The sequence below is a fragment of the Mobula hypostoma genome, chromosome 28, assembly GCF_963921235.1.
Source record: "Mobula hypostoma chromosome 28, sMobHyp1.1, whole genome shotgun sequence".
Lineage (NCBI taxonomy): Eukaryota > Metazoa > Chordata > Chondrichthyes > Myliobatiformes > Myliobatidae > Mobula > Mobula hypostoma.
Window position 1 is genome coordinate 2,441,864 of NC_086124.1, and position 15,247 is coordinate 2,457,110.

Below are 15,247 nucleotides of genomic sequence, written 5' to 3' on the forward strand. Positions count from 1 at the left end.
TCCCTTTAGGATCTTATACGTTTCAATCAGATCCCCCCTCAATCTTCTAAATTCCAACGAGTACAAGCCCAGTTCATCCAGTCTTTCTTCATATGAAAGACCTGCCATCCCAGGAATCAATCTGGTGAACCTTCTTTGTACTCCCTCTATGGCAAAGATGTCTTTCCTCAGATTAGGGGACCAAAACTGCACACAATACTCCAGGTGTGGTCTCACCAAGGCCTTGTACAACTGCAGTAGTACCTCCCTGCTCCTGTACTCGAATCCTCTCGCTATAAATGCCAGCATACCGTTCGCCTTTTTCACCGCCTGCTGTACCTGCATGCCCACTTTCAATGACTGGTGTATAATGACACCCAGGTCTCGTTGCACCTCCCCTTTTCCTAATCGGCCACCATTCAGATAATAATCTGTTTTCCTATTTTTGCCACCAAAGTGGATAACTTCACATTTATCCACATTAAATTGCATCTGCCATGAGTTTGCCCACTCACCCAACCTATCCAAGTCACCCTGCATCCTCTTAGCATCCTCCTCACTGCTAACACTGCCACCCAGCTTCGTGTCATCCGCAAACTTGGAGATGCTGCATTTAATTCCCTCATCCAAGTCATTAATATATATTGTAAAAAATACTCAGTAGGTCAGGCAGTATCTGTGAAGAGGGAATCAGAGATAACATTTCAGGTCTGGACCCTTCAGGTGCTCTGATGAAAGATCCCAGGCCTGAAACATTAACTGTTTCACTTTCAACTGATGCTGCCAACCCATTGTATCCAGCAGTCTCTCTACGGCCATAAGATATAGGAGCAGAATTAGGCCATTTGACCCATCGAGTCTGCTCTGCCATTTCATCATGGCTGATCCATTTCCTTCTCAGTCCCAATCTCCTGCCTTCTCCCTGTATCCCTTTGTGCCCTGACCAATCAAGAATCTATCAAGATCTGTCTTAAGTATACCCAATGACTTGGCCTCCACAGCCACCTGTGGCAACAAATTTCACAGATTCACCACCTTCTGCTTAAAGAACATAGAACATAGAACATAAAACAATACAGCACAGTACAGGCCCTTTGGTCCACAATGTTGTGCCGACCCTTAAACCCTGCCTCCCATATAAGTCCCCACCTTAAATTCCTCTATATACCTGTCTAGTAGTCTCTGAAATTTCACGAGTGTATCTGCCTCCACCACTGACTCAGGCAGTGCATTCCACACACCAACCACTCTCTGAGTAAAAAACCTTCCTCTAACATCCCCCTTGAACTTCCCACCCCTTACCTTAAAGCCATGTCCCCTTGTATTGAGCAGTGGTGCTCTGGGGACAAGGCACTGGCTATCCACTCTATCTATTCCTCTTATTATCTTGTACACCTCTATCATGTCTCCTTTCATCCTCCTTCTCTCCAAAGAGTAAAGCCCTAGCTCCCTTAATCTCTGATCATAATGCATACTCTCTAAACCAGGCAGCATCCTGGTAAATCTCCTCTGTACCCTTTCCAATGCTTCCACATCCTTCCTATAGTGAGGTGACCAGAACTGGACACAGTACTCCAAGTGTGGCCTAACCAGAGTTTTATAGAGCTGCATCATTACCCCGCGACTCTTAAACCCTATCCCTCGACTTATGAAAGCTAACATTCCATAAGCTTTCTTAACTACCCTATCTACCTGTGAGGCAACTTTCAGGGATCTGTGGACATGTACCCCCAGATCCCTCTGCTCCTCCACACGACCAAGTATCCTGCCATTTACTTTGTACTCTGCCTTGGAGTTTGTCCTTCCAAAGTGTACCACCTCACACTTCTCTGGGTTGAACTCCATCTGCCACTTCTCAGCCCACTTCTGCATCCTATCAATGTCTCTCTGCAATCTTCGACAATCCTCTACACTATCCACAACACCATCAACCTTTGTGTCGTCTGCAAACTTGCCAACCCACCCTTCTGCTCCCACATCCAGGTCGTTAATAAAAATCACGAAAAGTAGAGGTCCCAGATCAGATCCTTGTGGGACACCACTAGTCACAATCCTCCAATCTGAATGTACTCCCTCCACTACGACCCTCTGCCTTCTGCAGGCAAGCCAATTCTGAATCCACCTGGCCAAACTTCCCTGGATCCCATGCCTTCTGACTTTCTGAATAAGCCTACCGTGTGGAACCTTGTCAGATGCCTTACTAAAATCCATGTAGATCACATCCACTGCACTACCCTCATTTATATGCCTGGTCACCTCCTCAAGGAACTCTATCAGGCTTGTTAGGCACGATCTGCCCTTCACAAAGCCATGCTGACTGTCCCTGATCAGACCATGATTCTCTAAATGCCCAGAGATCCTATCTCTAAGAATCTTTTCCAATAGCTTTCCCACCTCATCTCTATTTATTCTCATCTCTGTTCTAAATGGGTGTCCCTGAATTCTGAGGGTGTGCCCTCTGGTCCCAGACTTCCCGATGTCATGTTGGGGGTCGAATTATTTGCCGGTCGAAAGTCGCTTCGGCCATGTCGGTCACTGATGGTTCGTTTAAAGGACGTTCCTTCCTCACTACAGAGCAAGGTCAAACCTCCCACCTGAAGGGCCAGAAGGAGCCCACATCCCGCAACCATACCAACCTTGCTCAGTCTTGATAAAGACGTGTGCAGTCTGGCTCTCTTTGGAAAAAATTCCTCTCTTCAGGAGAAGCTTCATGGTCCCATGGTATTCGGTACTGGGCTCCAAGGGCTTAACTGTGAAATTTCCACTCTTGCTGATGTCAGAAAATACCTGAAAACAAAATATGATCTGTAATCTCTCAACTAAAATAAACCAAACAGAATCAGATCTATTATCACTACCGTGTGTCATGGAATTTGACAGTTAATGGCCGCTGTACAGTGCAAGATATGAAAAATTATTACAAGTTACCATACAAATAATAAATAGTATAATGTGTAATCCCTCAATATTATGCATTTAATTAAAAATATGTATTATAAAAATATCATAGAAATATAACATAAACACAAGAGATTCTGCTGATGCTGGGAACTCAGAGCAATACCCACAAAGTGCTGGGAGCTCAGCAGGTCTGGCAGCGTCTTGGAGAGGAATAAGAGTTGACAATTCAGACCGGTACCCTTCATCACGACAGGAAAGGAAGAGGGAGGAAGCCAGACCATAAGATATAGGAGCAGAATTAGGCCATTCAGCCCATCGAGTCTGCTCCACCATTTCATCATGTCTGATCCATTTCCCTCTCAGTCCCAATCTCTTGCCTTCTCCCTGTATCCCTTCACGCCCTGACTAATCAAGAATCTACCAACCTCGGCCTTAAATATACCCAGTGAACTTGGCCTCCACAGCCGCCTGCAGCAACAAATTCCACAGATTCACCACTCTCTGCGTAAAGGAATTCCTCCTCATCTCTGTCCCAGAGACTTGCAGGCAGGATGTGAGAAGCAACCTTTCCCCAGCAGGACAACAACTCATCCCGTTTGTTAAAGCTGGCAAGAGTGCTGAATGCATTCACCCAAGATCTCCTTCAGGACTCCTGTCCACAGGCAAGGAGTGGAACACGAGGGCAGATCTCGACAGGCAGCCGCAGTCCCCCAGAGAAATCACCACCACATCTCTCCACCCACACATTGTACTGTGGTCCACAGCCACCAAGACGGTCCTCCTCATTGAGTTAACTATCCCATGGGAGGAAGGAACGGAGGCTGCCCTCAAATGAAAGAGGCTGAAGTACTCAGGCCTGGCAGCTGAGTGTAGGGAACATGGCTGGATGACCAGCACCGAGCCTGTGGAGGTCGGATGCCGGGCTTCGTCAGCCCAACGATGAAGGTTACTTTGTGATATGACAGAGACTGGAACAAGGCTCAGGACGGCCACCAGAGAATTGGCTGAAGAGGCAGAAAAGGGCAGCTTTTTGCTGTGGCTGAGGAGGAAGGACAGAAATCAGGGGACTGACTAACCCCACTGGAAGCTGCAGGGGTGGCAGGGAGACGTCCCTGTCACTGCTCCGCCACCAGGAGATGTACCAGGGTTAAGGAAGTGAGACATCCCTGACTGATGACCCTGTAGCTGACCTCAGGCAATGCTGGAGGTGTGGCAGGCAGCAATACTAATCAGGAACCAACAACTTCCTGTAAATCTCAGTCTAAAAGAATGCCCTTCTATTCTAAGGCTGTGTCCTCTGGTCTTAGACTCCCCCAGCATCGGAAACATCCCCTCCACATCCACTCTGTCAAGACCTTTCAACTTTCGATAGGTTTCAATGAGATCTCCTCTCATTCTTCTAAATTCCAATGAGTACAGACAGGGAGCCAACAAATGCTTCTCATATGAAAAGTCTTTCAATCTTTTCATGAACTTCCTTTGAACCCTCTCCAATGTCAGCACATCCGTTCTTGGATAAGGAGCCAAAACTGCTCACAATACTCCAAGTGAGGCCTCACCAGTGCTTTATAAAGTCTCAACTCGTATAATATAAGCATCCGTTAGCCTCGTGAGACCATGGATTTGCACCTTGGAAGGTTTCCAGAGCACAGGCCTGGGCAAGGTTGTATGGAAGACCAGCAGTTGCCCATGCTGCAAGTCTCCCCTCTCCACACCACCGATGTTGTCCAAGGGAAGGGCATTAGGACCCATACAGCTTGGCACCGGTGTCGTCGCAGAGCAATGTGTGGTTAAGTGCCTTGCTCAAAGACACAACATGCTGCCTCAGCCAAGGCTCGAACTAGCGACCTTCAGATCACTAGACCAACGCCTTAACCACTTGGCCACGCACCAAGTAATAATAAATACAATCAAAATAAAATTATAATGCATAATTTCTGAATATAAAAATGCAACACAGAATATGAAAATACAAGATGTAAAATGAGAATATAGCACACACAATATATCAATGCACTGAGTACAAGATGTTCTGTTGAAGTTGTATAAGACATTGCTGAGGCCTAATTTGGAGTACTGAATGCAGTTTTGGTCACCTACCTACAGGAAGGATGTAAACAAGATTGAAAAAGTACAGAGAATATTCACAAGGATGTTGCTGGGTCTGGAGGACCTGAGTTATAAGCAAAGATTGAATAGGTTAGAATTTTATTCCTTAGAACGTAGAAGATTGAAAAGAGGTTTGATAGAGGGATACACAATTATGAGGGGTATAGATCCACTGAGTTTGGCTGGGACTACAACTCGAGGTCATGGGTTAAGGGTGAAAGGTGAGAAGTTTAAGGGGAACATGAAGGGAAACTTCTTCACTGGGAGGGTGGTGGGAGTGTGGAACGAGCTGCCAGCACAAGTGGTGGGTATGAGTTTAATTTCAACGTTTAAGAGAAGTTTGGACAGGCACGTGCATGATAAGGGTATGGATGGCTGTGGCCCCAGTGCAGACATATTAAAAGGTTTTGGTATAGACTAAGGGCCTTTTTCTGTGTTGTTCTCTTCTATGACTCTGTATAATGAAACTAAAATCAGAATGTATAATCTTCCAACCATTTCATTTTACCGAAAGTCATGTTTAAACTTAACGGAAGTGACATAATTGCTTACCACTTGATTTGTTGCTGGATGGCTAACCTGCAAGTCGTATATAATCTCGGGGAAAATGTTTTGAATCGAGCGCCGAATTCCCCCAACAGGTGGGAGGCTCGGTGGTTCTGCCCAGACATTGAAAGATCGCGTGCTGACAGTGTTCTTCACGGCTGGGGCTCCGATAACAGCTGGAAGAGACACAGATGTGGAGAATGTTTAAAACTGGCTGCAGTAATCGAAAGACCCAAGGCACAGTGATTTCGCTGGGGCCGTACATTCAAACTTCTTTAACAAGGCTCCGGTTTCTTCCCACGTTCCTAAGACTAACAGGTGAGGCTGAGTAAGTTGTGAGCATCGTACACAACAGTCAGACGCACAGCGACACTTGCAGGCTGCCCTCAGTGCACCATTGAACTGTGTTGGTCAAAGTTCACAGTACATTTATTGTCCAAGTATGTGAACTATATACAACCTTGAGATTTGTCTCCTTACAGATAGCCGCAAAACAAGGAAACCCAATAGAACCCATTTAAAAAAAAAGACCATGAAACACCCAATGTGTAGGGGAAAAAAAACAATTTGTGCAAACAACAAAAGGAAACAAACAATTGAAGTTTACGAAAGTGAGTCCACAGCTGTGAAGCCGGCCATCGCCACAGCTGATCCAGGAGCCTGTTAGTTGTAGGCCGCAGCCTCAGTTCAGCGCAGAGACGAGTAGACCTCACAGAACAGTGAGCTGAACCGCCCCGTCCCTCCCTTCTAGCCCCAAAGCCATGATCTGGCCTGGCACCTAAATCGTCCCAACCTTGGATCGTTCCTCATTCTCGAACTCAGGCCTTGGCACTTCGTTACACTCTCGGGCCTGAGGGCAGAGGTCACAGACAGAAACAACACATTTCATGTCATGCTTCGACATTTCAATGTACATGTGACAAATACAGTGTATCTTTATCTTTAATGTTTAATCTTACCCACTACCTCTGTTAGTCACTGACAACTACCACATAACCAGTTTTAGTTAACCAAAGAAGTTTCAGGGTGGATAAAAATGACCAAGATCTGCCTGACATCAGTGCAGGGATGTCACTCTCTGGAAGTCACGCTGCTCCAGCATTCTCCTCTGAGCTCCATTCAATCCCTCGCAACATTGCTGTAAGATGTCACATGTACATCGCATTTGTATCAATGACCAACACAGTGGTGGGGGTAGCCCGCAAGTGTCACCACACTTCTGGCGCCAACATATCCTGCCCGCAACTCACCAACCTATATCAACACACACACACAATGCTGGAGCAACTCAGCAGGTCAGGCAGCGTCTATGGAAATGAACAAACAGTTGATGTTTCGGTCCAAGACCCTTCCTCAGGGCTGGAAAGGAAGGGGGAAGATGACAGCAGAAGAAGGTGGGGAGAGGGGAGAAGGGGAGGGAGGCTAACTGGAAGGTGATAGGTGAAACCAAGTAGGTGGGAAAGGTCAAGGGCTAGAGAGGAAGGTATCTGATAGGAGAGGATAGTGGACCAAAGGTCAGAGTGGGAAATTAGATTATGAGAACACTCAGTCCTCTTTTATTGTCATTTAGAAATGCATACATGCATTAAGAAATGATACAATGTTTCTCCGGAGTGATATCACAGAAAACAAGACAGATCAAAGACTAACACTGACGGAACCACATAATTAAGACATATAGTTACAGCAGTGCAAAACAATACCATAATTTGATGAAGAACAAACCATGGGCACGGTAAATAAAGTCTCAAAAATCCCGAGTCGATCGACTCCCGAGTCCCCGATAGCAGGCGGCAAAAGGGAGAAACTTCCTGCCATAAACCAGGCACCGTCAACTTGCCAATGCCTTGGAAGCAGCCGACCACAGCCAACACTGAGCCCATCCGCCCGAAAACGCTGAGCTTCCGACCAGCCTCCCGAGCGCCATCCTCTGCCAAGCACCTTCGACCTCACCCCGGCCGCTGAAACACATAAAGCCGGGGATTTCAGGGCCTTCTGCTCCGGAGATTCTGGTTACCACACAGTAGCAGCGGCAGCGAAGCGGGCATTTCAGAAGTTTCCAGATGTTCCTCCGTACTCTCATGTCTGTCTCCATCAAATCAGGATTGTGCACGGTCCCCTACTTGACAGATAACAGACATCACCACCGAAGTGGCCGCGCACGCTGCCGTCGCGTCGCCATCTTCTCCTCCCCCCCTTCTCCAGAAGAGAAAGAAGGGAGTGTGGAGAGGGATTTTTTTTATAACAGAAGGAGAAATCAATATTGGAGGCTACCCAGGTGGAATGTAAGGTGTTGCTCTTCCACCCTGAGGATGGCCTCATCCTGGCACGAGAGGAGGCCATGGACCGACACGTTGGAATGGGAACTGGAATCAGAATTAAAATGTTTGGCCACCGGGGAGTTCTGCTCGTGGCGGATGGGACAGAGGTGCTCAACGAAGCTGTCTGACCCATATGTCTTTGGAAAGTGGGAGGAAGCTGGGGCACCCGGAGGAAACTCACGTGGTCACGGGGAGAGCGTACAAACTCCTTCTAGACAATGGGCGACCCAACCCATGATCGCTGGCACTGTGAAGTGTTACACTAACCATTATGCCACTGTGCCTCCATAAAACACACTGGAGCTCTCTGCGGGTCGGGGTCAACCATGGATGTTGTGTCCTAGCTGTCTAGATATGCAATCCAGGTCTGTACGATATGGAGAGAAAACTGCTGCCCATGTACCGAGCTCCCCCTCCCCGTGCACCTGATGAACCCAAAGGAACGGCAGAGACTGATACTGTTTTGTACCAATGGCGTCGCAGGACTTGCCCATCAGCGTTGAACCCAACGTAGGACTGCCTTAGGGTCTCCAGTGTCAGATTTTTTCTCGGGGTTTACTCCCAAAGCCTTCCCCAGTAGAGGGTATGGCCAGAAGGTAGCAGAGATTTGAGATCAGAATTTTCCTTCTGCTGAGCTGCCAACCACAGCTGGTGAGCCGCATCTGCCTGGCATAGCGCAGACCAGAGGCATTCGGGTCTGGAGATGAAGAGGTGCAGGTATGATCTCCGGAAAGCCACCTCTCTGACAAAGTGGAGACCCCAGACTAGACTGGAATCAACGAAGGATGCTCGACAACTGTGGCAGGGTTTGAATGCCATACCTCCTACAAAGCTAAAAATTGTGACATAGTGGAGAGCAGAGCTTCATTTCCAGATGAGCTCAACGCCTTCTGTACTCACTTTGGCACCAGAACAGGGAGGAACCATCGCACACCGCCATGTCTCCCTGAAGATTCTTTGGTCTCAGTATCTGAGGATGATGTGCGGGCTGACTTCAAGAGAGTAAATCCAGGGAAAGCATCTGGTCGAGACAGAGAACCTGGCTGAGTACTGAAGACCTGTGCTGACCAACTGGCTGGTGTGTTCATGGATATCTTTAACCTCTCACTTCAGTTATATGTGGTACCCACCTGCTTCAAGCAGGCTTCAGTCGTACCAGTGCCCAAGAAGAGTGTGGTAACCTGTCTCAATGACTATCGCTCAGTGGCCCTTCCATCCACAGTGATGAAGTGTTTTGAGAGGCTAGTGTTGAAGCGTATTAGCTCCTGTCAAATGGTGACTTGGATCCAATTTGCCTACCAATGCAACAGGTCTACATCAGATGCTATCGCGTTGGCTCTTCACACAACCCTGGAACATCTGGACAGCAAAGATGCATACATCAGGATGCTCCCTTTCGATTACAGCTCTGCATCCAGTACCATCGTTCCCTCAAAACTAATCAGTAAACTCCAAGACCTGGGCTTCAGTGCCCCTTGTACAATTGGATCCTGGATTTCCTCACTTGTAGACTTCAGTCAGTTCAGATTTGCAAAAACATCTCCTCCACAGCACAGGGGCACCACAGGGATGTGTGTTTAGCCCTCTGCTCTGCTCGCTTTACACCTATGACCGTGTGGCTAAGTTCGGCTCCAACACCCTATACAAGTTGGCTGATGACACTGTTGTTGTGGGCCGTATCAAAGGTGGTAATGAATCAGCACACAGGAGGGAGACTGAAAACTTGGCTGAGTGGTGGAATAACAACAGCCTCTCACTTAATGTCAATAAGACCAATAAACTGATTGTAGACTTCAGGAGAGGGAAACCAGAGGTCCATGAGCCAGTAATCATCAGACACTCAGACATGGAGAGGGTCAGTAACTTTAAATTCCTGGGTGTCTCTAATTCAAAGGACCTGACCTGGACCCATCATATAAATATAATTGCAAAGAAAGCACAACAGCGCCTCTACTTCCTCAGGAGTCTGCGGAGATTTGGCATGTCATCAAGAATCTTGGGAAACTTCTATAGATGTGTGGTGGAAAGTGTGCTGACTGGCTGCATCACGGCCTGGTATGGGAATGTCAATGTGTTTGAGTGGAAAATCCTAGAAAAGCTAGGAATTGGGCCCAGTCCATCACGGGTAAAACCCTGCCAGCCATTGAGCAGACCTACATGAAATGCAGTCACAGGAAAGCAGCTTCCATCGTCAGAGATCCCCACCACCCAGGACATGCTCTCTTCTCGCTGCTGCCATCAGGTAGAAGGTACAAGAGCCTCAGGACTCACACCACCAGGTTCAAGAACAGTTACTACCCCTCAACCGTCACACCCTTAAACAAAAAGGGAATAGCTACACTCACTTAAGCACTCTGTTATATTGTTATTTCTTGCTATTTATTTACATCTGCATTTGCTCAGTTCGTTTACAGTTTACAGTTACCGTCCTATAGATTTGCTGAGTATGCTGGCAGGAAATGAGTCACAGGGTTGTATGTGGTGACATGCTTGTACCCTGGTAATAAATTTATTTTGAATTTTGAACTTTGAAACACAACACCTGCTCATTGTCCCAGTACTGTCTGTGTGGCTTTTCTGAAGAGAAATGGGCCACTACAGTTCCAGTGTTACATTAGTCTCTGCATTTTAAACAGCTTCTCTGACCGTATAGTGTTTTGAAATTATCGGATGTGAAAGGAGCTGTGTGAATGCAAATTGCTTGGTTTCTAATAAAGGTACTTGTGGAGGTGGAATGTTAAATACTCCAACTCCAGAATGCCTCCTTGTGCTGGCTTCCAGAGGAGAGCAGGGAACAGAAACAACACAGCCAGTTTTATACTTTGGGAGGAGTCGTGCAGATCTAACACAACAGGACAGAAAGTCAGCTGGTAAATCACTGAGCAACACACAAGCTGTTGGAGGAACTCAGCAGATCGGGCAACACCTGCAGAGGGAAATGGACAGTTGATGTTTTGGGTTGAGAACCTTCATCAGGGCTGAAAGATTGAGGAGGGGTAGAAGTGGAGGGAAGGGGTCGATCTGGGTAAAGGGAGGGGGCAGGTGGAGGAAGGGAGAGTGGGAATAGTGTCAGAACCTGAGAGGTGACACACATCAAAGTTGCTGGTAAACGCAGCAGGCCAGGCAGCATCTCTAGGAAGAGGTACAGTCAACGTTTCAGGCCAAAACCCTTCCTCAGGTGCTAGGCAGGAGAGGCATTGGACCGTAGATGACGTAGAAGAGGAAATTTCAAAGTAAAAAGTAAATTTATTTTCAAAGTACATGTATGTCACCATGTACTACCCCGAGATTCATTTTTCTTGGGGGAATACTCGATAAATCCAATAACAATAACAGAATCAATAAAAGACCACACCCAACAGAGCAGAGAACTGGTGTGCAAATACAAAAAGAAAGGCAAAATAATAAATCAATCAATCAATCAATCAATCAATAAATATTGACAACATGAGAGGAAGAGTCCTTGAAAGTGAGTTCATCGGTTGTGGGAACGTTTCAATGATGGGCAATTGTGTTGGGCACGTGGCCAAGTGGTTAAGGTGTTCGTCTAGTTATCTCAAGGTCGCTAGTTCGAGCCTCAGCTGTGGCAGCGTGTTTGTGCCCTTGAGCAAGGCACTTAACCACACATTGCTCTGGTGTCTGTGCGAGGAGTGGCGCCCCACACAGACTTCCAATCTGCGCCTTGTAAGGCATGAAACTGCCCGACGCAGGCCTGTCATGGTCTGAGTCGACGTTCTCTCCCTCCCCTTCAATGATGGGGCAAGTTTCAACCCTTTGGTTGAAGAGTCTGATGGTTGGACAGCATCTATGGAAAATAAAATAAACAGTCACATTTTGGGCCAAGACCCTTCTTCAGAATCCTCCTTCTCGGCCCGAAACATCAGATGTTTATTCCTCTCCATAGATGCTGATCTGCTCAGTTTCTCCAGCATTTTGTGTGTTTTGCTCTGGATTTCCAGCATCTGCAGAATCTCTTATGCCTACGATTTTCATGTGTCAGTGTGCAAATGAAACTATCCTTTTAAAATCTAATCTATAATGCTAGGAAAGGATACTCACTCTTGTCCAAAGGGCAGAACCGTTCAGACATGGACCAGGATGAGTTGGTGTCTGTCCCCACTGCCATCACCCTGGCATAGTACCAGTTATCCTCCTGCGCAATCTCAGCGGTTAAGTCGCAGGAGTGAGCGGAGGTGTGGGAACACTCACGTTTCATCTTCCAAGCATCTCCGTAACTGAAAAAGGAATCAGAAGTATATTTTACTATTCAGCAATACACCACGATAACAGGGCATTCTGGAACAACAAGACCGCACATCCAACTCCACCCATGAGAACAGTTAACACTTCAAGTTCCTGGGCGTCAGTATCTCTGAGGATCTAACCTGGACCCAACATATCGATACAGCTACAAAGAAGGCAAGACAGCAGCCGGATTCTATTAGGAATTTGAGGAGACTTGGTAGGTCACCACAGACACCTGCAATTCTCTACAGATGTACCATGTGGAGCATTCTAACTGGCTGCATCTGGTATTGGGGGGGTGGGGGAGGCCACCACACAGGATCGAAATAAGCTGCAGAGAGTTGTAAACTCAGTCAGCTCCATCATGGGCACCAGCCTCTGTAGTATCCAAGACATCTTCGAGGAGTGATGCCTCAAAAAGGTGGCCTCCATCATTAAGGACCCCCATCACCCAGGACATGCCCTCTTCTCAGTGCTGCCAAGGAGGAGGTACAGAAGCCTGATCGCACACACTCAACAATTCACCAGTTCAGGAACAGGTTCTTCTCCTCTGTCATCTGATTACATTGAACCCACGAACACTACCTCTATTTTTTAAAATCTCTTTTTGAACTAATTATTCAATCAAGTCAAGTCAAGTCAAGTTTATTGTCATTTCGACCATAAGCTGCTGGTACGGTACACAGTAAAAACGAAACAACGTCCCTCCAGGACCCTGGTGCTACCTGAAACAACACAAAACTACACTAGACTATGTGAGACAGCACAAGGCTACACTAGACTACGTAAAACAACACAAAAACTGCACTAGACTACAGCCCTGCACAGGACTACATAAAGTGCACAAAACCGTGCAGGGCAGTACAATAATTAATAAACAAGACAATAGGCACAGTAGAGGACAAATTACAATATAATAATGAATGATGTAGATGTCAGTCTAGACTCTGGGTATTGAGGAGTCTGATGGCTTGGGGGAAGAAACTGTTGCACAGTCTGGTCGTGAGAGCCCGAATGCTTCGGTACCTTTTGCCAGATGGCAGGAGGGAGAAGAGTTTGTGTGAGGGGTGCGTGGGGTCCTTCACAATGCTGTTAGCTTTGCGGGTGCAGCGTGTGGTGTAAATGTCTGTAATGGCGGGAAGAGAGACCCCGATGATCTTCTCAGCTGACCTCACTATCCGCTGCAGTGTCTTGTGATCCGAGATGGTGCAATTCCCGAACCAGGCAGTGATGCAGCTGCTCAGGATGCTCTCAATACAACCTCCGTAGAATGTGGTGAGGATAGCGGGTGGGGGTGGGAAGTGGACTTTTCTCAGCCTTCGCAGAAAGTAGAGACACTGCTGGGCTTTCTTGGCTATGGAGCTGGTGTTGAGGGACGGGGTGAGATTCTCCGCCAGGTGAACACCAAGGAATTTGGTGTTCTTAATGGTCTCAACGGAGGAGTCGTCAATGTTCAGCGGAGAGTGGTCGCTCCGTGCTCTCCTGATGTCAACAACCATCTCTTCTGTTTTGTTCACACTCAGAGACAGGTTGTTGGCTCTGCACCAGTCCGTTAGCCGCTGCACCTCCTCTCTGTATGCTGACTCGTCGTTCTTGCTGATGAGACCCACCACGGTCGTGTCATCGGTGAACTTGATGATGTGATTGGAGTGATTGAATTTTTTAAAATATATATACATTTAATGTAATTAACATTTTTATTATTGTCCATTGCCAGGTACTGCTGCCACATAACAACATATTTCAGTTCATTGGTGATATTAAGCCTGATTCTGATCCTCACTCTGAACTTACTAACCGGTATGTCTTTGGACTGTGGGAGGAAACCAGAGCACCCGGAGGAAACCCACGTGATGATAGGGAGAATACACAAACTCCTTGCAGACACTGATGGAATTGCATGGGGGTCACTGGTGCTTTAATAGGGTCATGCTAACCACTACTTTTCCACCCCGCACAGTGTAACAAAAACGCAGCATCCAACTCTTGCAGTTTGGGAGCTCAGAGGTAATGTTGCAGCTATATAGGACCCTGGTCAGACCCCACTTGGAGTACTGTGCTCAGTTCTGGTCGCCTCACTACAGGAAGGATGTGGAAACCATGGAAAGGGTGCAGAGGAGATTTACAAGGATGTTGCCTGGATTGGGGAGCATGCCTTATGAGAACAGGTTGAGTGAACTCGGCCTTTTCTCCTTGAAGCGACGGAGGATGAGAGGTGACCTGATAGAGGTGTATAAGATGATGAGAGGCATTGATCGTGTGGATAGTCAGAGGCTTTTTCCCAGGGCTGAAATGGCTGCCACAAGAGGACACAGGTTTAAGTTGCTTGGAAGTATGTACAGAGGAGATGTCAGGGGTATGTTTTTATGCAGAGAGTGGTGAGTGCGTGGAATGGGCTGCCGGCAACGGTGGTGGAGGTGGAAACGATAGGGTCTTTTAAGAGACTCCTGGATAGGTACATGGAGCTTAGAAAAATAGAGGGCTATGGGTAACTCTAGGTAATTTCTAAGGTAAGGACATGTTTGGCACAGCTTTGTGGGCCGAAGGGCCTGTATTGTGCTGTAGGCTTTCTACGTTTCTAAGTTGCTGAAATATCATTGTGTTTGGCATCTGGGATGGACAGAGGTGATGTTTATATAGAACAAGTGTGAAATGCCAGTATTAAAGTTATAGAACACTACATCTGGGCCATCTAGACCATGCCAAACAGTCAACCAGCACCTGGACAAATTCCCTGTCACATTAACACCACGTCACCTGTCCTATTTTACACCAGTTATTCAGTGGCAACTTGTACAGGTTGAGTATCCCTTATCTGAGATCTTGGGGCCAGAAGTGTTTCGGATTTCGGACCTTTTCAGATTCTGGATTATATGATGAGATAGTTTGGGATGGCTGTCATTGGTGAGGCCTAATTTGGAGTATTGTGTGCAATTTTGGTCACCTAGCTACAGGAAAGATGTACAGAGAATAGTTTGAAAGAGTACAGAGAAAATTTACAAGGATGTTGCCAGGTCTGGCGGACTTGAGTTAGAAGGAAAGATTGAATAGGATAGGACTTTATTCCTTGGAATGTAGATATTGAGAGGAGGTTTGATGGAGGCGTACAAAATTATGACGGTATAGACAGGGTAAATGTAAGCAGG

General features: G+C 46.9%; 1 protein-coding gene across 1 annotated transcript in view; it reads right to left on the reverse strand.

Moving 5' to 3' along the window:
- Positions 1-15,247, reverse strand: part of LOC134339177 (uncharacterized) — a 38,898-nt gene that overhangs the window by 11,313 nt on the left and 12,338 nt on the right. Inside the window, exons 3-5 of the mRNA XM_063035564.1 lie at positions 11,916-12,091; positions 5,542-5,711; positions 2,616-2,766 (exon numbers count right to left, since the gene is read on the reverse strand). Of these exons, the coding sequence (XP_062891634.1) occupies positions 2,616-2,766; positions 5,542-5,711; positions 11,916-12,091 (497 nt within the window). The remainder of the gene's footprint in view (positions 1-2,615; positions 2,767-5,541; positions 5,712-11,915; positions 12,092-15,247) is intronic.